General features: G+C 47.6%; 1 protein-coding gene across 5 annotated transcripts in view; it reads right to left on the reverse strand.

The window, feature by feature from the left end:
* fam133b (family with sequence similarity 133 member B) overlaps positions 1–26,697 on the reverse strand; it is a 112,040-nt gene that overhangs the window by 16,106 nt on the left and 69,237 nt on the right. For all 5 annotated transcript variants that reach the window (XM_078538932.1, XM_078538930.1, XM_078538935.1 and 2 more), the window contains exon 11: positions 13,699–13,839. In XM_078538932.1, the coding sequence (XP_078395058.1) occupies positions 13,699–13,839 (141 nt within the window). The remainder of the gene's footprint in view (positions 1–13,698; positions 13,840–26,697) is intronic.

Consider the following 26,697-nt stretch of genomic DNA (forward strand, 5'->3'; position numbering starts at 1 on the left):
AGAGAGGATGGTACAGTCTATACCCATGAGAGACTGTTACAAGGATGTGCTTTTTTTGAAAGAAAAAGGCATAGCGAAGAATTTTCCAGTCCTGCCAGCATCAGGTTTGGTGGCGAGCAGGAGGGGAAAATTCGGAGAGTGGCCAAAAGTCGGAATCCCGCCAGCGTGAAATCAATTTGGAATTTTCCCCTCACCACTTTCATTGCAGGCTCTTGCCGGGTTGGGTTTCCCGCTGATCCATGTCAGGAATGCCAGTTGCAGGCATACTATGTCATGAATGCTCATTAAGAACACTACTCGCTGGAATCACATTCCCCCTCCCAAATACGTGCCACACCAGTAGGAAATTAGACTGGTCTAAATCATGACCGGATATAAGAGGCATGCAGCTGTCCACTCTACTTTGCTCGTGACTTTGGAGGGAGGGTTTGAATGTTACACTCAGCTCTATAGTGCTGCTCCAGTTTCTCAGCAATGCCAGTGTTATGCCACGCTGGTGAGGGTGTAGGGTTGGTCTGCTCACAGTGGGTGCCTCTGTTCTCTAGGAGGACAGTGCTCAATGTGTGCTGCAGGTCTCAGGCAGGACTGCACTGTGAAACAGAGACCAGCATAGTGCAGACACAGAATGGGGGTTGGGAATCAAGCTTTATAGGCAGAATTTTCCATGCCCGCTGGTGTCAGGCATCATGGAGGGCGTGTCAGTATGGCAGGAAGGCCAAAAATTGGTTTCACACCGTTGCGAAACCAGTTTGCAATCGTTTGCTCTGCCCGTCAATGGCGGGCCACGTTTCCTGCTGCACATCATTATAAGTCCAGCTCGCTGGAATCATCCTCACACGCTGGATCATCTGAGCAAGTCAGCATGCAGTGTTTCACAACTGAACATAAGTAACATGCACTTGGCGAGCTGCACTTCGCTTGGGACTTTGATGCTTGTTTACCTACCTTGCTTCGGGCAGCACCCGCAGTCATCAGCGCCAGGCTTCGCAGGCAGCACCATATCACTCTTAGGTGGGCAGGACTATACTTACAAGACCGGCCGTGAGATGAGGGTGGCTTTTCAACGGCTGCAGAGCTATGACTTGCTTGGGGAAGGGAAGAGGCTGCAGGGCGGGGGCTGTACTGGGGAAGAAGGGTGACCCAGGGTGTGTGTGGGGGCACATGTTGATCAGTGCAAGTGACCTTAAGAGGTCGAGCGCTGAGGAGCCAGCCTTCAAAGGAGATGAGGCCAGATGGAGATGTGACAGTGTGTGTGAGATAGTGAGTGGTGATGTCCCTTGAGCTGGAAATGGGCAAGAGGAATGTGATAGCTTTGTGAGGTGAGAGTGATGAGATGGTTGCCTTACCCTGGTGGCACGGATGAGATCATTCATCTTTTTTCTGCACTGGATCGCCAACATCTTCTGTGCAGCGTTGGCACTGACCACCTTTGCCACCGCCTCCCAAACTGGAGTGGTAAAACTGATGGGCCTCCTGCGGCCAGAGCAGGGGTAGAAGGTATCGTAGCGGGCCCCAACAGTGTCCAGAGGTCATCCCAGGGGCACATCATTGATTCGGGTGTCTGCAGTCTTCTTGCCTTTTGGGGCCACGTCTTCTGTGAAGCAGTCCTGGGCTGGAAGCTCTGTGCATGGCTGCATTTTAAATATGGTGCCCAGCGTGAGGAAGCAGCAAGGTAACGGCTGATGGGTGAATGAGAGCCTACCTGCCATCGGATTGGCATTTCCCGGGAATGCATGATTAATGAAGTGGGATTAGGATGATACAGCATGAAAAGCCGCCATTGCAGCCGGAGGGTAAAATGTTCCTTTTCCCCCCGGTTACCGCATGGTGCAAATCTGGGATGATTCCAGAATGAACCGGAGGGAAAGCACGCAGACTCCGGGATAGGAGTGCGGGAGGGCCGGTTTGTGTTCATGTGGCACAGGAGGGATGGGTTGACGAGAGACTCATGGAGTGTTGGGGGGCGGGAGACTGTTTTGTGATCAGTCATGAAGGAATGGGAAAACTCATTGAAAGATAGTCCCTGGTCTGGGGCTAAGAGGTTGGAGTGAGCGGATAAAGGCTGTCCTGGGGCTTTGTGGGCCATGCAACAGGGCTATGCATGGCATGCATATCATAGTGCCACTCCAGGGAGAGGCAAGGCCTGTGTGCTCAGTTGGGATAAGGCATGGCTTGGTATGCAGGGCTGTAAACAGCAGAGAGGCAAAGTGGGAGTTATGGAAGAAACATTTCCTCTGATATCGAGCAACATCAGGCTTTCATACTAAAGAGCAGAAGCACCGGGTTACTTCATTTCCTTATGCTGGAGGACCAGATGCCGGAGGACTAGTTGCCGGTGATGTCTTCTTGAGACAGGGTGGGAGAGACCTCCACAGACTTTGACACCGTCCTCAAAGCGTTCGGCACATATTTTAGCCCAAAACAAAACCTCATGATAGAGCGAGTGCGCTTTAACCAAAGATCCCAAAGACCAGGGGAGTAGATCAAATTATTTCTTACCCACCTATATCACCTAGCTAGCTCTTGCGGATATGGTGCCTTGAAAGAGGAACTTATTCATGACCACGTTGTCATCAGGGTCTGTGATGAAAAGCTCTCAGTTGTTTTACAGACCAAAGACCACCTCAGTCTGGATTAAGTGGTTCATTATGCGAGGCAGGCCGAACTCAAGAGGTAAACTGGGCCATAATCTGTCGCAACACCAAGGCTCTAGATGACTCCATTAACTGGGTAGGCCCAAGGTTGGTGGCCCCACCCATTAAAAGCCTGCCAAAATGGGTCCAAGGGCAGGAAGTCCATCAGCAGCAATTTTGAGGTGTTATGTTACAATGCAAAGAAACAGCACAGATGCCAAGATTGTCCAACAGAAGGTGCAGAGTGTTTCCAGTGTGGGAAGGCTGGACACTTAAAGTGTTTCTGCAAGTCCAACAACTTTAATGTAGGAAGAAGGCAAGAAAATATTTATGAAATGCACACCATCCAAGGAATTGGAAATAATAACAGATGAAATTACAGAGTTTCTGGGGGAAGTAAATGGTCTTAATCAGAACTATTGTTCAGTTACAGTGGAAGTTAAAGCCTTTGACACCAACTTTAAAACTGACAGTGACTTGGGTGGCGGGGGTGGGGTGGTGGGGAAAGAGTAGGAGTAGAAGTTGGGTAGAATCTGTAGCAGTTAAAGGGAGTTACAGAAATGCACTTTAATTAGTTTAAAACATAGTTTAATGTCATTGTAAAGAAGTTGACAATACTCGTGGGGAAGTGTAGAGTAACGGGCTAATAGAATAGTTATGGTAATGAGTGATGTAGACCATGATGTGACAGTTACATCAGCAGTAATGTGCTAGACACTTGGGAGAGAGAATGGAACACTCTGTATTCATGAGACACATACCTACTCTGTAACCTATCTTATATAGAGTGTGAATAAACCCGTTTGAATTAACTACCCAAGTAAGATTACCGTCTTTCTAGATAAGAAAGGCCACACATACCAGAAGCCAGCAACCACATTGCCAGTATATGAAACACTTCCATGAAGGTGTTGACTCCTCAGTGCACATTTGAGGAAGCTTTACCAAGTTGCCATTATTCCAGCTGTAACTGTGGCAATGAACAACAATGGCAGGGGAAGGATCATGACAACTTTAGCTAGTCTGTTCTGATGAAAGGTCATTGACCTGAAACGTCAGGAAGAATTTCTGTCCCCCCAATGGTAGGTTTCATGGCGGGTGGGATTGGAAAACTGAGGTCCAAAGTCTGAATTCCACTGGCATGAAAACAAGAGGAATGTTAACCATCAGCACTTTTATGGGGGGCTGATGGTGGGTCAGGCTTCCAACTGATCCATGTCAGGAATCCCATTTGCATGTATTAGTATATCATGAATACTTATTAAATGTGCAAATTGTTGGAATCACGTTCTCTCCCAATTACAGATCATGCCAGCAGGAAATTAGGCCAGTCTGAATCACGACCAGATATCAGTGGCGTGTAGCTGTCCACCTTCACTTCACTCATGAATTTGAGGAGAGCGGGGAAAAGGTAATGGGGATGGGGCGAGGGGGGATACTCAAAGCTCTCCTGGGGATGGGGCAGGTTCTCCACTGTGCACACAGCCTTGAGATGGGGAGCTGCAAGGTCCACATGGAGCAAGGGGACATCAACAATGCTGGGTTCAGGGGGCAGGGCTGGAATGTCAACCACAATAACTATGGGCTCCAGGGTTACTGGGAGAGGCTGGAGAATAATCGGAGGGAGGTCTACCTGCACATTGTGAGGATCCAGGAAGATTGGAGGGACCCAAACACTGACAGGGGGAGGGTCAAAGCTGATCCCAAAGTAGAAATGTAGCACCATCTTAAAATCCTGAAGTTATTGCACAGTTTGAAATGGAAGCCGAAAAGAAAGTACACGGGAAGGGTCTGTGGCAGTGTGGGAGTGTGCGCTGCCTAGCGCAGCTTCAAGAGGAGGCCCACCTTGAAGTCCATGGTCCAGGGGAGCCCCAGCAAGAACCAGGGGATGAAGAGGTTAGACCCATCCCACGAAGGTGACTCACGCGACCAAGGATCTACCAAAGATGAATTTCCTATCTGGAGATGAGTGAAAGACAATGCTGCACACATCTGAGGTTGTCAAGAGATGGTGGATCATATCTACCACATTCTGCAGGAGGATCTAATGCACCATGGACTGGGAGAACATCCCCTGCACTCAAGTTTCTTTGCTTGCGGATTTTTCCAGGGATCCACAGGGAACTTATGCGGCATCTCAGTCCTCAACACATAAATGTACCAAGGAGATGACAGGTGCCCTCTACAGTAAGGCTTATTATGTGAAGTTCACATGCATTGAAGCTAGCCAGGCTGCTGAATTTCTGGGGTTTGTAGCTATCTCAGACTTCTCCCAAACTTCCCTAGAGTACAGGATGCGATCAATTGCACACATATGGCAGTGGCCCCTCGGGTGCCTAGTGGGGCTGCTCACGATGGGTGCCATGTTTCTCTGGGGGCACTGCATTCTGTGTGCCTCAGGTCTCTGGCAGAGCTGCACCCTACCAACAAAAGGCAGCATAGGGGCTAGGAGATTTGGGGGAGTGGGGAAGGATAGCAGGCAGAGGGATGATTGGGTGTGGGGAAGCTATAGCCCAACATAGAAGAGTCTGTGCTGCAGACACGGAGGGGGATGGGTGGGTTTCATATGGCACAAGTTGAAAGGGATGAACACAGACTCTAGAGTCGGAGGGGTTAGTCTAGTACAAGGGTTACCGGGGGTATGGGTTAAAGCTTGCACAACAACTTATGGAGGGGGAGAGGGAAATGGTGTTGTGGTCAGGCCTGAAGGAACAGGGGTGGGGGTGGGGGCGCACTTAGTAACAGACAGACAGTCATAGACCCGGTACGGAGGCCAAAAAAGTTGAGTCTTGGGGCTCTGTGGACATCATAGTTGGGCTTAGATTAAAGGCAGTCCTGGGGCTCTGTGGGCCATGCTATAAAGCTATGCATGGCACTCATGTTGTGGTTCTGACCAAGGGAGGGGCAAGACCTGTGTGCTCAATGAGGGTCAAGCACGGCTTGGCGTGCAGGGTGTGGTCATAGTCTCAGTCGGTAGTCTTGGGGCTGGCTGGCTTGGCACTGGGCTGCAGATGGGATGGTCATGGTCAGGGGAGGCATTTGCAACCTGTAAATGGGGAAAAGGTAATAGGTGGGGTACTCAAAGCTCTTGTTTGGAGGGGGAGAAGTTCATCTCTAAGTGAGCATGCACACAACGTCAAGGTGGGGAGGGGTGAGGTCCACATGGGGCATAGGAGCATCCACCATGATGACTTCAGGGTGGAGGGCAGGAATGCCCACCACAATAACTATGGGCTCCAGGGTTACTGAGGGAGGCTGGAGAGTTACCTGACGGAGGTCAAACTGCACATAGGGTTCTAAGATGATCGGAGGGACGTGAATGGTGACAGTGGGAGGGCCAAAGCTGGCCTGGAAGGAGAAGTACAGCACCATCATCTTGAGACCCCAAATCAATGACACAGCTTAAAAATGAAACTGGAATAAAATCTCCATGGGAGGGGTCTGAGGCAGTGTGGGAGAAGCACACGGCTGGATTCAGGAGCCCTTTCAGGGGGCACCCTCATACTTAAGATTCTCAACATGGAGATTATAGAACTCATGAACACTATTGTGAGAACTGAGAGTTGGAACCACTAAGTAATGGTACACTTTTACACAAGACAGCAATAGTCAATGGGCTTGCATTAGAAGTAGTCTAATTGAGCATTTAAACGTCACGAATGGGAGAAGGGAAGAGGCATCCAGCCATTTAGGGAACACAACTGCTGGATATCTGCAAGATGCTAAATCAAACCCCATCAAGTACAATTCCCCAAACGACACGGTTAAGGGCCAAAGGGCATCTAGTCATTCCAAAACGTACAAGGCAGACCTAATCTCTAATCCAAATCAGGCATCTTCCGAGTGCCTTCGGTGAGGGTGACCATAGCATGGCTGGGCTCAAGCCTCTTCCATCCACATGGACTTGGGATTTCAGGGTGGCTTCTTAGGCACCTATAATCTGAGGGTGTGCCTCAGCTATAAGGCTAGAACAGGGAAAGGCGAGTAGCGCAGACACTGCACTAGATCCTGACAGTGGCTTTCTGGCTGAGTGGGAGGTCTACTATAGTTTATCAATCTAAATTTGTCTGTTAGATCGATCTGTCCACAAAAAAAGGGAGGATTTAATAATGGAGGCTGGCAGTGCTCCAATTGAGGGGAAGGGCCCAGCGCTGCCTAGCACAGCTTAGAGAGGAGCCCCGGTCTGAGGTGCATGGTCCAGGGGAGCCCCAGGAAGAACAAAAGGCTGAGGAGGTCAGATCCATCTCACGGAGACTACTGGCATGACCAAGGATCCACCAAGGACACTTAGCTTATTTGGAGGTGAGTGAAACACAGTGCCACACATGTCTGTGCTTGTCAAGAGATGTGGTGGCTCATATCTTCCCCATTCTGCAGGAGGATCTAACACTACATGGTCTGAGAGACTGCTCTCTGCCACATGGACTGAGGCCATCCTCTGTCAGTGCCCCTGAAGGTCACTGCTGCACTTAACTTTTCTGTAAGTGGCTCATTTCAGGGATCCACAGGGGACCTATGTGGCATCTCTCAGTCCTCCACACAAATGTATAAAGGAGTTGATGGATGCCTTCTATAGTAAGGCTCATCATTGTATAAAGTTCACAAGGGATAAGCTAGCCAGGCTGCTAAATTTCTTGGATTCACAGCTATCTCAGGCTTCCCCAGAATGCAGGGTGCAAGCATTTGCACACATGTGGCTTTGAGAGCTCCCTGGCAGGGAAAGGGTTCCACTCCTTGAATGTTCAACTGGTGTACGATCATCATACATGTTTGTGCCAGGTACCCTGGGAATTCTAATGACTCATACATCCTGAGTCACTCCCAGGCATCACAGGTACTCAAGGGGCTGCAGCACTTACAGGTTTGGCTGCTGGGTGGCAATGGTTACCTATTGAAAAGATGGTTCGTGCCACCTGTGTGTCATCCTCCAAGTGCCTCAGAGGGGAGATACAACATGCCACACTGTGTGACAAGATCCTTCAATGAGCAAACCATTGGCTTCCTGAAGATGTGCTTCTGATGTTTGGACCACTCAGGTGGGACTCTGCAGTACTCTCCACAGGGGATTGTCCTGCATCATCGTGGTGTGTTGTGCACTTCACAAGTTGGTGCTTCAAAGAGAAGATTGCTTGCCAGAGGCTGACATGGAGGAGGCTCCTTGGACAATGAGGATCTGGAAGGGCAGGAAGCTGAAGAGGGTAATGATGATCAGCTTCCATGTGAGGATGCCCTTGCAGCAGCACAACATGGAAGAAATGTCTGTGACACTCCGAAAGCCAAAAGGTTCCAGTGGGAGCAAGTGTCATGCCTGTGATCAGAGAGGCCTTTACAACCAGTGACATCGCAAGCAGGGCCAACAATCGGCCTTGGACCCTCAGCCCTTAAGGATCACAAGGCCCTCATCTTTGGAAAGGTCAGCAGCCAAAGCTGTACGTAGCTGCTGTGAGTGTGAAAGGTAACATACCAGCACAAACCCTCTGTCAACTGCACATGATGCAGTGGTGGCCACCTGAATGAGAGACACTTTGTGCAGCCACAGTGATGTGCACATGTTGTGGAAGCCATATTGGCCTCAGGTCCTGTGCTTTCTCACAAATTATGAAGACAGCTCAGTATTGATTAAACAACATAACTTATAACCCTCCAGGGCATGGACAGACATAATTATATGGTGTGTTGTAAGGCCTAAGGTTCCAAACTCAAGGTGCAGACACTTGCGGGAAAGAGCTCAACACATGTCTCTTACATTACACAAGGGGTGAGTAACCAAGAGTTCACTAAACATCACATGAATCTGAGGCTCACAAAGGGAAGCAGCCACGAACTGGGAGCTTGGGTCACCCTCGCAGTAAGAGGGCACAGAGATGTACATGAATGATGTATTCAAATCATAAGACCATTGTCATGAACAGGAAATATTTACAAAGGTGCATGATATATACAGTGAGTGAACACCTGTGCCCCCATAGTGATCTCAGAATTTTACTTTCTTCTAGCCCTACCACTATGTCTAATTGCATCCCTGACATCCACAGGAGAGGTGGAGGCAGCCTCCTACGCCCTGTTGTCTGTGATGAACTTGGCGAGTTTTTTTTATATTCATTCACGAAATGCAGGCTTCACTGGTTGGGCCAGCATTTATTGCCCATCCCTAGTTGTCCTTAAGGTGCTGGTGAGCTGCCGTTTTGAACCACTGCGGTGCTGTTAGGGAGGGAGTTCCAGGATATTGATCCAGTGACAATGAAGGAACAGCGATATATTTCCAAGCCAGGACGGTGAGTGACTTGGAGGGGAACTTCCAGGTGGTGGTGTTCCTATCTATCTGCTGCCCTTGTCTTTCTAGATGGTAGTGGTCGTGGGTTTGGAAGGCGCTGTCTAAGGAGCCTTGGTGAATTCCTGCAGTGCATCTTGTAGATGGTGCACACTGCGGCTACTGTGCGTCAGTGGTGGAGGGAGCGAATATTTGTGGATGTGGTGCCAATCAGGTGGGCTGCTTTGTCCTGGACAGTGTCAAGATTTGAGTGCTGTGGGAGCTGCACTCATCCAGGCAAGTGGGGAGTATTCGATCAAACTCCTGACTTGTGCATTGTAGGTGGTGGACAGGCTTTGGGGAGTCAGGAAGTGAGTTGCTTGCCACACAATTCCTAGCCTCTGACCTACTTTTGTAGTCACAGTATTTATATGGAGAGGCAGATCTTGCCTTTACAACAGACCGATCCATGTCCGCCCCACTAACTCAGCGGCATCCTCCTTGAATTGCATCAGCTCCAGGATGCTGGCCATTCCTCCAGTGGGATCTTTCTCTCCTGTTGTGTGCAAGCTTGGCTTGCATGAAGACAAATGGATGGAATGTGATGAGAAGGGATGGAATAGAGGTCAGGAAGCATATATGCCAAACTGTGTATGCCAAACTTTCCCCAGTAAGGGCTGAAGATGCTGTTTGTGCAGCAGGATAGATAAGATGCTGGTGATGTTAAACTGTCTGCGAGACAGTGCTGATATCTGGCCCATTAACATTATGCGAGATCCCTGAATAGTGTAACCCTTTGAGTGCATGGTGCCATTATAAGAGTGAGAGTTTGGAGTGAGTTGAAGGTTGCCTTACTCAGGCGGTGCAGATTTGATCATTCATCCTGTTCCTGCACTGCAGGGCCTTTTGTCGTTGGTTGCCCATGGCACAGACCTCCTTTGTGGCCACCTCCCAGGCCAACGAGGTGAGGTTGGTGGACTTCCTGGAGCTTTCCTCAGGAAAAAGACATCCAAGTGTTGGTGGACACCCCTTATTAATGCTTCCAGGGAGTTGTGGCTAAACCTCGGGCCCACACGCTTCTTGTTGCTGCGGGCCATCCCAGGGTTGGTCGTGAGCACAGCTGGGCTGCAGAGAGTGAATGTGTTCAGGTGGCATTTAAATGTGGCACCAGGATCTTTGACCCCATTAGCTAATGGCAGGGCGGATGAATCACTGCCCAGGGTAGATGAATTACTGCCTGCCCCTCCATGTGTTGGAGAGCTGCTCGCCGATGCATAAGTAATGGCTTTCAAGCATGAAATTGGGTGAAACATCCTGTCCTGCAGCACAGCGGGAAAAACGTCACTTATCCCATCCACCATCGCACTTAGTCTCTAGAGCAGGAAATTCCACCCGTTAACTTTGTTGCTCTCCACAGATGCTACCTGATCTGATGAGTATTTCCAGCATTCCTTTTATAAGAACTGAACCTGATTGTGACCTAATGAGGTGTTCACATGGAGGAACTTTCGGGCAATGGTCCCTATGCAGGGATAAGGGAGGGAAGTTTCAGAGCCATCAGCAGCTTGGGGCGGGGGGGGGGGGGGGGGGGGGGGTGCGGTTGGGGGGTGGGGGTAAAGGTTCTACTTAGGGAAAGCAGAAATTGGATTCACCTTGCATGTTCCAAAACATGTGTGACACTACTGACATGTTCCCCAACTGGAAGGCAGCCTGATTGACAGTCTTGACTTCCAGTCAGGTTGGGAGCAGCTCTGAGGAGTCCACAAGATCAGGTAGGTCCATGCCCTGACAGGTGCCCAGGAGGAAAAAACTGTTTGGACCAGTATTCTTATTTCCCAGTTTTTACTGTTGTTTTTGTTCTGGGTGTGGTTGATCACGGGGTACTGGGGGAAGATCCAATCCTAGTATCTGGGTATCGGAGGAGTGGGCGGGGTGGTTGGGAGAGAGATCAGAGGTTTCATGTAGGCAGGTCATGGGGGAATCAAAGGCCTCGGAGGGGGGGAGATTGGAGACTTGGGAGGTTGGAGGTCTAGGTGGGGGATGCCAGGAGCATAGTAGGAGAGGTAGAGGAGAGATAGGAAGAGTTGTGAGGAGTATTCAATCACGGGGTGTTGCTCAGGCTGGCACCCTGGATCCAGCAGGTGGTTAGAAAGGCAATAAGCTCCTGATACAGCAATCTCTCTTTAATTTAGCTGGGCAGGTATCCCCAAGAAATTGGAACTCTAGATGATTTTCCTTCCCTAAACCCAAGGATGCTGACACCATTTGTAGGATCACATCTCAATTTAGCTAACCCAACAGTCACTGACACTGAACCTAGGACCTTCCTGATCTATGCAAGCTCAGTATTACACCAGTGGCAGGATTTTTTGGATGGCAGCGTTTCCCTCAATTGACAGAAGTCCCACCTCAGAGACCTGTCAGCCAATCTAATTGGCTGGTAGACCTGGAGTCTCAGCAGCACCAGTACCAGGGATGGGGCTACAAGCAGTTCCCAAATTCGAAGACCCAGATTCCAGGACCAGTTAAGTGCGGGGGTGGGGGGGGAATGGGGGGATCTCAGCTTGTGGGAAAGGTGAGGTCCAAGGTGGGGGTAGAGGTCTGAATGGAGAGGCCGGGGGTGAGGGAGCACCTGTGGGGAAAGATCTTGTGGAGGAGAGGGGTTGGGGGGGGGTGCGGGGAGGGGTTGGGAAAGCTTGAGGGAGACGCCCTCTCTTAATGCCCGAGGCCCAATCAGGGTGACCTGCCATGCTTTCTCCCTGCCCCAAACTCCTTCCACCAGCCTCAGAATTGAGGATGGGGCAGGAAGCAACCCTTAAGTGGCTAATAATTGGCCACTTAAGGGCCTCAATTGGGTTGAGGGTGGGCAGGACGTCCCAGGCCTCACTCTCCCCACTTAAATTGCAGGCAGGTTGGGGTGAGTGGGGGAGCGGCGGGAAGGCCGCCTGGGGAATTTTATGTACCCCCCGCCCCTCCCCCACACCTGCCAGCAGGGAAGCATAAAATTGTGCCCAGGTTGTGCATTTATCTGTCGCGGTCAATCTATATTAAAAAAGTCTTTAAAATATTTGTTGCATTTGAAAGACAAACATGGCAATATGGGTAATTCCAAACAGAAGGAAAAACAGTAAAAACTGGGAAATAAGGGCACTGGTCCGAACTGGTCTTGTATACCTTAAAATGGAACGCCAGTTCAGACCAGTACTCTTATTTCCAACTTTTTACTGTTTTTTTCCACCCACAATTGTGAGTCAGGAGCCTGTTATAGAAAAAATCAGATTTTCCTTTCAGTCGTTTCCAACATGTGTTCCTAGCTCAATCCACTCCACAGAGCTGAAAAAAGGCAGAATAGGTGACGAATTTGTCCAGTACTTTTGTTTTATGTTTAATTCTCAAGTCTCCCCGGTTCATAATTTTAACTACCTCTTCCATCCCCAGTCTGAGCTCTTTTCTTGACCTCAAACTGCTCCAATGTAGCTCAGTGAGAGCTCCAGGAACAGTATCTTATATTTCTCCTACATGCAATCTGCAGATCCCTGGATTGAGCATTTGTCTTCAGCCATTTCAGATTTTATCCACTTATGTTTTTGTTCAAGATCCATTTTCCTGCTTGATGGGGAAAGTTTCTGGTGTGAAGTAAGAAGTTCTTGACAAACTGATTCTTTATATTCGCTTGCTTGTCCCTACAACCACCCCCCACCCCCTCCCCCTCCCTCAACTTCTCTGTCCCCCACCCCACCTTAAACCAGCTTATATTTCACCCCTCTCCTAACTATACTCAGTTCTGCTGAAGGGTCGTGAGGACTCGAAACGTCGACTCTTTTCTTCTCCACCGATGCTGCCAGACCTGCTGAGTTTTTCCAGGTAATTCTGTTTTTGCTTTATAGCTTCTGTTGGCTACAATGTAGAAGCGGGCAGTCAGGACCCAAACAAAAGTGAACACCATAATTCAACAAGTGAAACCATTGTGAGTTTAATCAAAGGTGAATGAAACTGAAATAGGTCAAATTTTGCACATCAACATTTCACCATGTTGCACAAGTCTGACTTGTGGAGTGTTATTAGTGATTGCCACATTCTGTGAAATCACATTCCTGACATAACTCTGATCTTTGACATTGTTGAGATTATATTGATACGATGTTTGGTAAAGTCACACACATGGGGCAGGAATGTACACTCCCTTGCCAGCAGGTTGAAGGTGGGGTGGCACAAAATCCAGTGGGTGCCATGCCTGCCACCTACCTGCCCACCCCAGCCCCCACCGCCATTAATGGTGAACAATCAGGTGGCCCACCTGTCCTTGAGCCCATTGAGTGGCCATCAGTTGTCCACTTAAGGGCCTCATGTGGCTGCCGTAGATATAATACCTGTGGATGGGGCAGGCCTATGCCTGTCAGGCAGCCTGGCAGCTTTAGCTACGCAGACTGGAGTCAGGCCAGGGGGAATCCTCATTTGTGGACCCCTGGGCCCATTGTAGGCACCCTTCCCCACAAGATCATCTCCTCCGTTTAACCCTCTCCCCGGCCTCTCGAACCCAGGCCCCCTCCCCCTTCACACCCCTCAACCTGGGACTATGAAACTGCAGACCATTAAAAATGGGGTTTCCACCCCAAGCGAGACACCTCCTCACATTAAATGGCTGTTGGGCAGTCGATGGGACTGTGGGCAGGCTCCACCTACCTTTTTTAGCTGCAGGGGGCAAGGACAACAGCACCCCATTAGACCCAAGCATGGTCTGTGTAAGCAAGAGTGAGTCATGCCCAGCCCAAGCATGATTAAATTACCCTTTTCCATTTAATATTTATTCCATACCTTTTCCACTGGGCAGCAGTTATAATTACCAGATTCAAGCTTACAACATGTTGATTGATCTGGGCAAGGACTTCCATTTGGGCACATCACTGCAGCAGAAGCCGAGGTTGCCAGCAGCAGAACTATCATTAGTGGCCACATCTGAATGAAATAAAGACCATAAGGTATGAGGCATCCTCAGAGAATTTAACTTCTAGAGTTATATTGTTCATGGAATTTGGATGTTTCCAAAGTAAATAAGAATTAATCGTACAACATGTTCAGATAATGTTGGGGTGTAGATCATTTTGGCAATCTTCTCTTGAGAAGTTTCAAGTTAGAAAGAAAGACTTGCCACAAGTAAACATGCAAGAAATTTCTCTGCTAATGTGTTAATTCTCTCATTTTGGAAGATGTTAATTAGTGAGAAGAATTTACACAGTAGAAGTATTGTGCAGGGACATATTTATACATGCAGACAGACTTAGGATGTATGGTATAGTTACAGTTAGGAAGTGCATATTGTCATGAAGCTATCAATGTATATAATGTTATTGAAAATTATTTTTTAAAATGGAGTTTTAGTCTGTGGGTATGTCTGTGTATGGCTTAACTGGATTAAAGCCAGCTAGTCTGGGTGCTTTGATTGAGACTAGTTTTGAGATGTAGGGCAGAATTTTGCCGTTGGCGAGCAGGGGACGGGGCCCGCTCGCCGACGCGTAAAATGACGCGGGATGACGCTGGGCGGAACCCCTGATGTCATCCCGGTCCATTTAAATTTTCAGGAAGGCGGGCCCACAGCAAAATCAGCTGGGGGCCCACCGACCTGTCATTGACCAATTGAGGCCATTGACAGGGTCATTTATACAATAAAAGGACCTGCCCGTCCAACTTTAAGGTCAGGAGCCAGGAGCCCTGGCGGCTAATAGAAAAAACATGAAACCTCATCCACTGGCGGGATGAGGTTTCATGTTGGGTTTTAAAAAGTTTAATTAAGTTATAATGTAAATTATGAACATGTCCCATCTCATGTGACATTGTCACATGAGGGAGACATGTTAGGGAATTGTTTATTCTATTTTTCATATTTTTAAAAGTGTAAGTAATCTCCCTGAGGCAGCACTTTGCCTCAGGGAGATGTGTGCTCTTTCTTGCACATGCGCAAAAGAGCATACTCTTGCTTTTAGGGAATCCCCCCGCCCGCACAGGAAACGCATACTGCTTCCCGCCGGACATCACACTGGGCGGGCCTTAATTAGCCCGCCCACGTAAAATGGCGGCGGGGCCCACTTCTCCGGCAGGGTTCGGCTCTCGGCCCGCCGGAGATTTTGTCGGGCCCACCCGCCCGCCAGGCAGAAAATTCTGCCCGTAAGAGAGGTATGGTACATTTGCATTTTGTTGAATAGGGCATTCATGAAGGTGAGTGAAATCTGGCACCTAGTTAGCAGACACCAATCAATGTTTATATTACTAATAAAATTGGTACAATGACAGGAGTTTTATTCTTAGAAGAGGTGGAGTTCAAAGGGGCTGGGGATACAATGAGAATTTATTTTCAATGAGATGTGCTGGATATAACAGACAGCAGTTTTATGTGTGCAGAGCAGAGGCAATGTAACATCAAAGCCTGTAAGCCTACCACTGTGTCTGCAAGGAACCAAAGTGAAATGAAACTCATTTTGAATTTGCAAGGTTAAAATGCTTTGCCTGGTGTCTGCTTAAAAGTCTATGGGTTGCTGTTGCCTTAGTGGAGATTAGTCTGGGAATTTGTTAAAAGTTATGCTTGTAGTAATTTGTAGCAATATGTATGTGTTTAATGTTTTGTAACTTAATAAAATGTTTCATTTAGTTTAATATAAAACCTCTTGAGAACTGGTGGTCTGATTCCTGAATTTAGAGTCGCATCTCAAACATACCACTTAAAAATATAGGTTATGACAGTTGTTTAAAGTTTCCCTCTGGGATTTTTAAATAACTCAGCTTTACCAGCTGCTGTCTCATAAACAATATAAAATGTGTGTGAGCAGTAATAGTTCTTAAAGGGACATTACATAGGAATGTGTACCTTCAATTTGTTGCACCGTCAGGCCTGAATATCAATAATATCACAGTTTATCATAAAGTCAAACCTATGCTTAAAGGTAGTATGTTGAAGTTGAGTATCAGCACGGGTGCATATAGCTAATTATGTAATTTCTCTTGGTAACTTCTCCTAAAGTTTCAGCAAATGACTGGAAAAACACCAAGAGTCCAAGCTCTTTGTCTACTTCTGCTTGCTGCAGAATTGAAGAACAGAATCTAGCCACTGCTGGTTTCTGCAAGCAAATCCACACAGTGCAGACCCTTGCATCACTATCAGCATACCTTAACAACACAGAACATAAAAAGCAACATTGAAAATGAAGCAAAGGATGAGCCACAGAGCTTAGTTAAGGAACAACCAAGAACTTGCTGACCAGAAATCCCTGCCTGAGATTTCAACTCTTAAGAACTGCAACAAAGTTTCTTTAAATGCTGATTGCTGGCTCAACACTAATGTCTTGTGTCTATGCAAGAACTAAGGAGCACAGAGCTGACTGCCTTGGAGCACATGCAAACTCCATTGAAGGCTTCAGACTACCCAAAAGCATTGCCATAGTAGTCAGCTAGCTCTCAAGTTGAAAGCACATTTGAGCCATCAAACATCCCTGAACAAGTGCTGGTAAATATCTTTGGAAGCAGCAGTACCAGGAGGGCTGACACAGCTGCAAGGCATGCCACCAGGAGATCTCTCAGTGAGGGTCTCTTAGGCAATCAACTATTTTAACTCACATTTAATGCAGTGCTTCATCAGTATTTTTTTTTGGTTTCATCTCTGCATTAACCATTACCATAACACTGTTTACCTAATTGATATTTGGCAACAGCAGTTTAATGGGTGAGAGACTTAATATTACTCATGGGTATGTCACAGTGCATCAAATTCTTTTGGCTGATTCTGAAGGAGGGGAGTCGGAGGCGGTATGCAAGGCAGGCGTGTTTACATCTTAGGAATTTAAGATATAACTACCCTAACCCTACCTGCCATGTAGATTACCTAAGGAGATCTACTTCAACATGTTTGGGGACATTGGCATGAGAGTCACTATGAACTTCTCAATCATCCACTGAAGTTATGGCAGATGATCAGGTGAACCCCTGCAGAAACTCACCCCCATTAATACACAAAGGAAATGGTGCAGCCTCCTGGAACCAAACCATGAAGACATTGAGGACTGATTGACTGCTGTCTTGAATTTATTTTTAAAAATCTACTAGTCCCTTCCAAACAACAGCAGATTAACTCAGTTCAATCCAGCAACTCACATTCGCATTGAGTAGGTAACAGATGCATTGCTTGCCTGGATCTTCAACCTGTAGAAGGCTGTACATTTTTGAATAGAATTGGCAGCACTTCCAAATGTTGTATGCAGAGGGCAGAGAGATCAGAATGTGGCAGGAAGGACAAAATGTGGCAGTCCATAAACAACCCAATATAAGACATTAAACAGAATCTACAGGCAAATGATTCATACCCTTATTCCCGTTTGATAGGTGCAGATATGGACCAGTTTGATGAATGAAGTTAGTGCTTGTATTTGGAAGAGTTTAAATTAGTTGCTCTTACATTAAAATGTCAGCATTTATGCCCTAATGTACAGCACTCCCAGCAACACCATGTGATGATTGCATCAACAGCCCCAGTGTGTATTTTGTGCTATTCCTTTGCTTTCTGAGTGCAGGTATTAATACATTTCATATGAATGGATCAATACCTCAACTCAAATGAGATATAACTTGAGTTTATATATAGGCCTTCATGACCAGATGGCAGGAATAGGTTTACAATGAACAAAATACTTTTGGACTGCAGTCACTATTGCAATGTAGGAAACACAGCAGCCAATTCATATATAGCAAAGTACAACAGCAATGAGATAATTACCAGATAACCTGTTACTTAGTGGTATTGGTTAAGGGATGCTGGGACACTGGGAGAGCTCTACTCTCTTCTTCAAAATATGCCACGGAATCTTTTACATCCACCTGAGAGGGTAGATGGTGCCTCATTTCACATCACATCTGAAAAGTGGTGGCCACTATTTTAAGTGCCTTCACATAGCAGAAACTGATAAAAGGGGCAGCTAAAATAACTGGAGTGATTTAACCTTCCGATCCTGCTTCTTTCCTGCCATCCCTTCCAATAGTGTAGCACTCAAAATACTGCACTGAAATATGAACCTAGGGCAGAATTTTTTCCCCCGTCCGGGGGGGGAAGTTCAGGAGCCTCCAATCGATGCCCACAATTGGGGGCGCGCCGCCATTTTAGGCGGGCAGGCCAATTAAGGCCCGCCCAGCGTGACGTCCGGTGCAGGTGGGAGGGAGATTCCCTCAGCCAGGAATGCGCTCTTTCGTGCACGCACGCGAAAGAGCGCATTCATCTCCCTGAGGCTAAGTGCTGCTTCAGGGAGATCGGTGCCAAATTTAAAAATGGTAAATGTAGAGAAATAAAATTTCCCTGACATGTCCCCTCATGTGACACTGTCACATGTGTTGGGACGTGTCCATCACTTTTAATTAAACTTTTATTACATTTTTTAAAACCTACATGAAACCTCATCCTGCCCATGGATGAGGTTTCATACTTTTTCTGAAGCCCGCCAGGACTCCCGGCCTGCCCGCCAACCTTAAGGTTGGATGAGCAGGTCCATTAACTATTTGAATTAGTTTTTAAATGGCCTTAATAGGCCATTGACAGGTCAGCGGGCGCACAGCTAATTCGGCTGCGCCCCCACCGACCTGAAAATTGAAATGACACAGGTGACGTCGGGAGTTCCACCTGACGTCATCCCTCGTCATTTTACACGTCGGCAAGCGGGTCTGGACCCCTGCTCACTGACCTCAATATATCCTGGCTCTAGGTTATATGCTGGAATCTCTGCAGGGGACTTCAATCTACAATAGACTGACTCATGAGTTGAGAGCACTACCACTGACCCAAGAATGAGATCTGGCAAATAAAGGACAGAGAAATGCCATATGAATGTAGTTAGCATTCATCGGCTAATGTCAACAACACAATTTTTTTCAATTATGGGTTGTGGGCGTTGCTGGCTAGGCTAGCATTTATTGCCCATCCCTAATGGACCTTGTTCAGAGGATAGGTTAACAAATGCTAGAACTTCTATTTAGGATCACTGTTTAATTGTTCTGAAATAAAACACACAAGCACTATTTTCATTTCAAACATCCAACTTTCAAAGTTTTACTTTTCACCCATTTAATATAAAACCATTATCTTTTTACCTGGTGTAGAACTAACAGTATAAAATTGGTGCAATTTACTAAATAACTGAATATAACTTCAGCATTACAATTTTCATTTCATGTGAGCTGATTCTCAGCATATTATCTGCTTAAATTTGCAGAACTCTTGCAGTCAAACTGAAATTCAAAAAAACATGCGTTACTTACTGTGTTCGCCAATCTTTGCTGAGACACCAGATTGAAAAACACTCTTATAAAGTGTTCCCTCGGTTGTGAAGGCAAAATGTGGGTGAATGATTTAGGAAGTGGCATTGTTAGCCAATAGGATTTAAAGTTAACTCATATCCAGAGGAAGCTTAATAGGTCACCGCCTGTATCAAGCAAGCTGAATCAAAGTGCAAGAAACACCGGAAAGCAGACAGGGGCCTTAAACCAGGCTAGTCTTTTCCAGACAGAGAGCTATGCCTGAAGTGTACAGCTGTGTTACGAAAAACATGGTGATTCTCAAGGTCCTCAGTGAAACAAAGATGCTTTATATAAAGCCAGACAATACAACCTCATTCTCAAACCAACAGATTTTCTTTATATTGAGCAAACTTCGTAAATAAAGGATCAGACAGGAAGTTTGCAAGGATCTCAGATCTTACAGGTGGAGATCAAAACCAATCCCCCTGAAAAAAAGACTTGAGATAAAGGTAGCAAAATAAGCTTACAATACCTTGGATTGTAAGTATAAACTGTTTTATGGGCTTGTTTGGATATCTTAATCATTTTTAAAAATTTTTAACTGGGTTTGAGAATTGAAGTCGGCATTCATAGAGGAATTTTTATAGTTTGTATTTACACTTTGTAGTATTTAAACCAATATTTCAATGCAATCTAAGATACATGTACTTAAAATAAATAATTATAGTACTCATTAAATAGGTTGTAGACTCATTCTGTAAAACTCATGAACCCTAAACATAAATATTCTAGAATTCTTAATTATAAGATTCTAAGTTTTGATTGAGGGGTGCTTTAAGAAATTCAAGTCTGTTATAAATATACAGTGTATGTTTCTTAGGAACTCCTGGGAGAAAGATTAATTATCTTAGGACCCAATTGCTATTTAGTTTGGTGATTAAGCTCTTAAGATATTTTAGAATTTCTCTTAATTAAGGTTTTAATCTAGCAATAAGTTCAAAAGGGAGATTTACCCTTGCTGGGGTAGGGCGGGTGGGGTGGTGGTAAAGATAACAACTCAAACAGTTATGCATAGGAGTGTTCACAAATGCAGGGCGGTGTTGCAGCTCAACCAATGATGGCTTTACTGTGTTCTTATGTAATAGCACCTTGTTAAGATCACAATTAATCACTTTGTAACTATATGTATCTGGTGCAAGGAATATTTTTGTACACTTATTGTCAATTAGGATGTTAACAGAAAGCATGAGGTTCTTACATTTGGCACTGGAGACTGCAGCCAGAAGTCCATTTCTCATTGATGTCATGAGGAGCTAGGATGTACCCGCATGCCTGGCAGTGAAAGGCTGGTTTCTTATCCAGGCTTTCAGAGAAGATAGTAGTACACCAAGTGTTGCAAACTGAGAGACTCCTTGCAGCATTCCTTGTCCATCAATAGTTGTTTTTGAGGAAGGGTCAGTGATCAGACTCAATGGTCAAACCCAGTTTATCTTGTGCACATCAAGCATGTGTGCTGTGTTGAAGGCAGTCATCCACATGTGATTGTTATACAGAAACTAAAGTGGATTCCCCGAATGTCAAGATGCTATGTACGCTCCAGGGAAGCATGCTTTTGTGATATCTCTCCTACAACTGAAGCCTTTGTCTTCTAGATAGTAGAGGTCACAGGTTCACAGGGAGCTTAGGTGTTTTGCAGCACTGCATGTTGCAGATGTTGCACACTGCTCACACTGGGTGCTGGTGGTGGATGGATAATGTGGAAAGTAGTTGAAGGAGTGGTGAGCACACGTATGGCATCACCCTACACAATGTGTAGTCACTTCAGTTCTGTTGGCCCATATAATCACATCTTCAGGTCGTGTGTCTTATGTCATACTTCCTACTCACCTTCTTGGCACAGTGGGCATGGTCTGACTAGGGACAAGATGAAGTTTTCTCCGTGTCTTTGTCAGCCTCTAACATAAATATGCGTGGTCCAGATTGTGAAGTACTTCTCAAGATGTATCTGTGGATGACGTTGAGGCCAAGGGTTATGATCTTCATGGTTTCAGCCATGTTGATGGCACTGAATTTGAGTGTGTGCTGTTGGTTTTCTCTTTTGTTGGGGATGGGCATCTCCCTGAAGATGCGTGACTTCCATGTTAAAGATCAATTATGTGGAAGCTGCTCACTGGGGACTGGGTGATGAATTAGTTACATATACTATGCACCTAGGAGCAACTACTCTATATTAAGAGGCTCTGGCGATTACCACCCTCTGTAAGGAATCAGCCATGGATATATGGACCTGCCCATCAGGTGGGCTCTCATTGCTGCCCTCCTCCTCCATGTCTTTGCCATTGCCTTGGACAGGGGCCTCCTCTCCACCACTTCCATCTTCCTCATTATCTTCCTCCTCAGAGGAGGGGCTAACTGTAGGATCAGCTCTGTCCCCTTAGTTTGTAGGTCCGTCCGCTGAGCCATATTATATAACATGCAGCACACCATGACTATTCTGAAGACCCTTGCAGAGGAATACTGGAGTGATCCTCCAGAGTGGTCAAGGCATCAGAAGCGCATCTTCAAAACGTCAATAGCCTGTTCAATGGTGTTGCAGGTCTGCTTTTGGCTGCTATTGTGCTACCTTTCGGGCTCTGTCTGTGGCCACCTAAAAGGGGTCATCAGCCACCCCCTTAAGGGATAACCTTTGTCTTCTAGAAGCCAACCATGGACCTGTGGTGGGGGTCCAGAAAAGCTGTGTCAGCTGCAAAATCCAGGGTATAATTGAGTCAGAATATCATGCACATACATGCAGGAACATCTTGTTGTGGTCAAACACCAAATGGACATTCAGTTAGTGGAATGATTTTCTATTAATAAAAACATTCGGCTGATGAGCAGGTGCCCTTATGGTGACATGTGTGCAGTCTACAGCTCCCTAGGCAGAATTTTTCGCTTGGCATGTGACCGACATGTTCGAGCATAAAATAGCGCGATGACATCAGGCGAGCTTCCTGACATCATTGCGCACTCGCGCAATATTTTGGTTAACGAGCATGTGCTAAACTCAGAAGTGTGCCCACCAACAATTAAGAGAGCTATTAAGCTCATTAATGGCGCAAATAACTGGGACTTTTCGCTGCCAGTCCAACAGGCGGGCGGGCGGGCGAATCGACCAGGTGGCCATTGCATTCTTCAGGAAACCTCATCTAAGGGCATGATGAGGTTTCCAATATTAATTTAAAAAATATATGGAAATGTTTGCACAGAATTTTCATTATCCATATGTTCCGATTCTGATTCGTGGGCACATTTTCCCAGTTTTTTAAATCTTTGGGCAGAATTTTTCGTCCTGCGGGCAGGCGTGAGCCCGAACCAATCGGTGGCAAAATAGTGTGCAATGATGTTGGGCGAGCGTGCCAACGTCATCATGCACTCGCGCTGTATTTCACATGGGCAAAACAGGCAGGCGGGCAGCTGACCTTCTCACAAACCTCATCCAAGTGCGGGATAAAAAGGGTCAGCAGCATTGCCAGTGTGAGTTGTGAGGAGTTTTGGAGATAGTTTGCTGCTGGTTGCTTCTTGGTACTTGGCAGCCTCGTCTCTGTTTGGGGCTTCATTCTTAGCATTTCCAGGCTTCATTACAGGACTTATTGGTGCCTGCAAGACCCTCAGAGGATTCAGACCGTGTGGACCCTTCCAGGTATCAGACAGCTTTCCCTTACCCTGGTAATGTGGTCTCCACTGAAGGCACCTCCTCTGAGGAGGAAGAGTGGGGCAGATGGGAGAGGAAGCCAGGTGTTCCAATGCAGATTGCAGGGGAGGGACCTGTGGGAGGAGAGGTGCAGGCACAAGGGACGCAGGGCCAGCAGGTAATCCAAGGTGGAGGGGGCCACAGAAGATGCCACTATCCTGCTGCCAGGGTTTACAAGTGGTGATGCAGCTACCACAATATATCTGAGATGCAATGCTGAAGGAGTCTCTGCCTCTCAAGGGAGACCGTCACCTCCATTTGCCAGGTGATTGGGCCTCAGATCAGCTCCAACTGTGTGGGTGGACACCCCATGCCAGTGGCTCTGAAGGTCACAGTGACCCTCAACTTTTATGCCTCTGGCTCTTTCCAGGGATCAGTGGGGGATCTGTGTGGAGTCTCTCAATCAGCTGTCCACAGCTGCATCAGGCTGGTGACAGAAGCTCTGTTCAGGTGGGTACTGACCTTTATTCTTTACCATACGGATGAGGCCAGCCAGGCTGAGTGAGCCAGAGGCTTTGCAGCGTTTGCTGAGTTCCCCCACGTCCAGGGTGCCATCGACTGCACACATGTGGCCATCAAGGTGCCAGTGGGTCAGCCAGGTGCCTTTGTCAACAGGAAGGGATTCCACTCCATGAACGTGCAGATAGTGTGTGACCACAGGATGCTGATTCTGCAAATCTGTGCAAGGTGCCCAGGCAGCTCCCATGACGCTTACATCCTGAGACACTCCCAGGTGCCGGGGCTCTTCAGTCCTTCAGCCCGACTGGATGGATGGCTGCTGGGTGACAAGGGCTACCCCTCGAAAAGGTGGTTTGTGACATCTCTCCACCACCCAAGAACAGAGGCAGAGCAGTGTTACAATACGAATCATGCATCCACAAGGGCAGTGGTAGTGAGGACTATAAGCCTCCTCAAGATGCACTTCCGATGCCTGGGAGCACTACATTACCCCCAAGGTGTCACTGATAGTGGTTGCATGCTGCACTCTCCACAATCTGGCACTGGCAAGGGGGCAGCCACTGGAGGAAGAGGATCTTGAGGCAGCTGCACAGGCCACAGATGATGAGTCCAGTAGTGGGTCCGAAGAGGAGCATGGTGAGGAGAATGCTGAGGGTATGGAGCCAGACCTCAGTAACCTGCAGGGAGGCTGAGACACCAGGGAAGCCTTGATCCAATGCTCCTTCAGTTAAGTTACCAAAGATCTGCTTCCACCTCATGTCAGGGCTGCCTCCTCCATCCAGGATGTCTGAAATGACCCTTTCATTTGTGCACAAAGAACACTCAATGCCTGTGCAATAAAGTTCAGAGGCACCTACGTCCAGCATTACATACTGGCGCCCCCCCCACACCAATGAAATAAAAAGGTGAAGCATTCTCAGGCCATGGGGACAAAAACATAATTTATGTCATTCTGACAGTTCAATAATCTTAACAGAAACATTTCTGGTATTCAACATCGGACCAGCATACATAAAATTGACAAAAAGAACATAAAAACACCCATGACTTGCCCCTCTTGTGCTCATGGTGCTTTTAACTTACACTTGCGAGTGCTACATCTAAGTGCTCCCCCTCGCTGGCACCGGCATTGGAGACAGCCTGCTGTCTTGTTGGTCTTGATGGCCTTGACAGTCATCCTCTGGCCAGTGGAGCCTGTGCTGGCCCCGCCTGGGAGGGAACAGCCAGTGCCAGCGCTGGCATCTTCCCTGTCACCACAGCCTCATCTGATGCCACGGTTACTGGCGGAGGGGCGGAAGAGCTGCTGCCATCATCCGGAGCGCCATGAGAGGAACCCACAGAGACAACAGGCAGATCGTGCGCCAACATAAGGTCGCTGTGGACCTCCCTGCTTACCATTGATGCACGGGCACCTAGCTGGGATACTGGTGCCTCATTCATCTCCCACACTGGTACTGGCCACCTGAGGTCAGTGCCAATGTGAGGGCTTGCAGGTCCGAACGTAACCCCAGGAACCCCTGATTCTGTCTCTGGAACAGCCTCTCCATGAGAGTTACCACAAGCATTATGGTCAATGCAGTGCTCACACTCCGCATGGACTCCTCCACAACAGAGACCATGGCACGCAGACCCTCATGGATCTCCGCCAGATCCTCCTGCATATCGTGCTAGACATCTAGCATCTGCTACCTAATGGACAACTCCTGAGGTGGAATGCACAAACTTGCATCTTTGATGGGTTTGCGCGAAGGTGGTTTTCTTCATAGTAGGATGTTAGTCCCTCCATGGCCTCAGAAAGCATTTTCTCCACGGTGTTAAAATCAGTGCTTTGGGCAGTGACACATAGGTCAACAGCATATATAAAACCACGTGTGACACCGTCTATAGGTTGGTTATTCGTGTAGATGTTGTACAGCAGCGGTGCGAGCTCGCTTCCCTGAGGAAGACCATTCTTCTGAATACACCGCCTGCTGTGCTTCTCACCTAGTTCAACATAGAACTGGTGATTCTGAAGCATGCTTTCTAACAGCTCTGTTAAGTGAATCTACACAAGATAAAGGCAGGTGTCTCAGTCCAGGGCCTCTTCCCTGTGCTCTGTGCAGCCTTCAGACCACAGTGATGGTCCAGCCTCACACTCCCTGGAAACATTACTGATGCCTGCACCTCGGCGGTGCTGGTCATTGCTGCCAGAATGTAGTGGGCAGACTCCATAGAGTTCTCTCATTCTCTGTCTGTGCTGTCAGCACCTTTTAAGGTGGACGCCGCCCCCATTCCCCCATCTCTTCAGCATCTGTGACCAATGACGCTGTGCTCCTGAAGGGCTCAGGTGCTGAAGGCAAGGATCAGATGCTTTGAAAGTTTCATGGCTGCGTCTCTATGTTACGACCCTGATCACGGAGCACAAGCGAGCTGCCCTCGGCCAGACAGGAGTCAGACATTCTCAGAGGCTATGTGAAGATCTATGGAGTGTCCTCACTGCATGTTGTCATCATCTTCCTGGAATTGAGCGACTATTAGGGCCTCCACTGCGTCTCCATGACAGGAGCGTTCTCACAGATGGTATTTGCACTGCCATAAACCAGACTGGATTCAAACATTTACAGATGCAATGTGAGGATCTATGGGGTCTCCTCACTGCATGTTGTCATCATCCTCCACAAATCTAGCAGCTATGAGAGCATCCTGAGTGCACCTGCCTCGTCTAGCTAGGGCGAGGGCTTTATCACCGTCATCGTTGCCTTCAAGGACCTCCTCACCCTCATCCCCATCGGCGTCCTCCTCATCGGAGGAGACCTCCAGCTCCTCCATCTCCTCCTCAGCCAGATACTCTCCCCGTTGCAGCGCCAGGTTGTAAAGGGTGCAGCAGACAACGATGATGCGTGACACCCTCTGTGGACTTTATTGCAGGGCTCCACCAGACCGGTCCAGGCACTTTGTAGGCAGAGGTTTGTGATATCCCACAGAGGTCACCTGTGGAGCTCTGAAAGAAGCCACTGGCGTAGAAATTGAGCACCACAGTCACTTTCAAAGCTACTGGCAGTGAATGCCCCCCATGTCCCCATGGCATCAGATCCTGCCGTAGGTGACAGATGTGACCGACCTGTTTCCTAGATGTACACAGTCTTCAGAGACACTGGTTCTCGGTCATCTGCAGGAATGAACGGAGGCGTCTATAGACCCTGGCATCACTATGCACTGACTTGTGACGGCTCTCTGTGGCTCTTCTGTGGCATGTGGGGAACCCCAAGCCGCCCCTTCTCCCTGAGGGTGCTGCTCCTCCATCTGCGCAGCCAGGAGCCTCCATCGCTCTCTCCTCCATCGACTTCACTCTCTGTAAGCCATGAGGCATATAGCTA

This window comes from Cetorhinus maximus, chromosome 3 (assembly GCF_964194155.1).
Source record: "Cetorhinus maximus chromosome 3, sCetMax3.hap1.1, whole genome shotgun sequence".
Taxonomy (NCBI): Eukaryota; Metazoa; Chordata; class Chondrichthyes; order Lamniformes; family Cetorhinidae; genus Cetorhinus; species Cetorhinus maximus.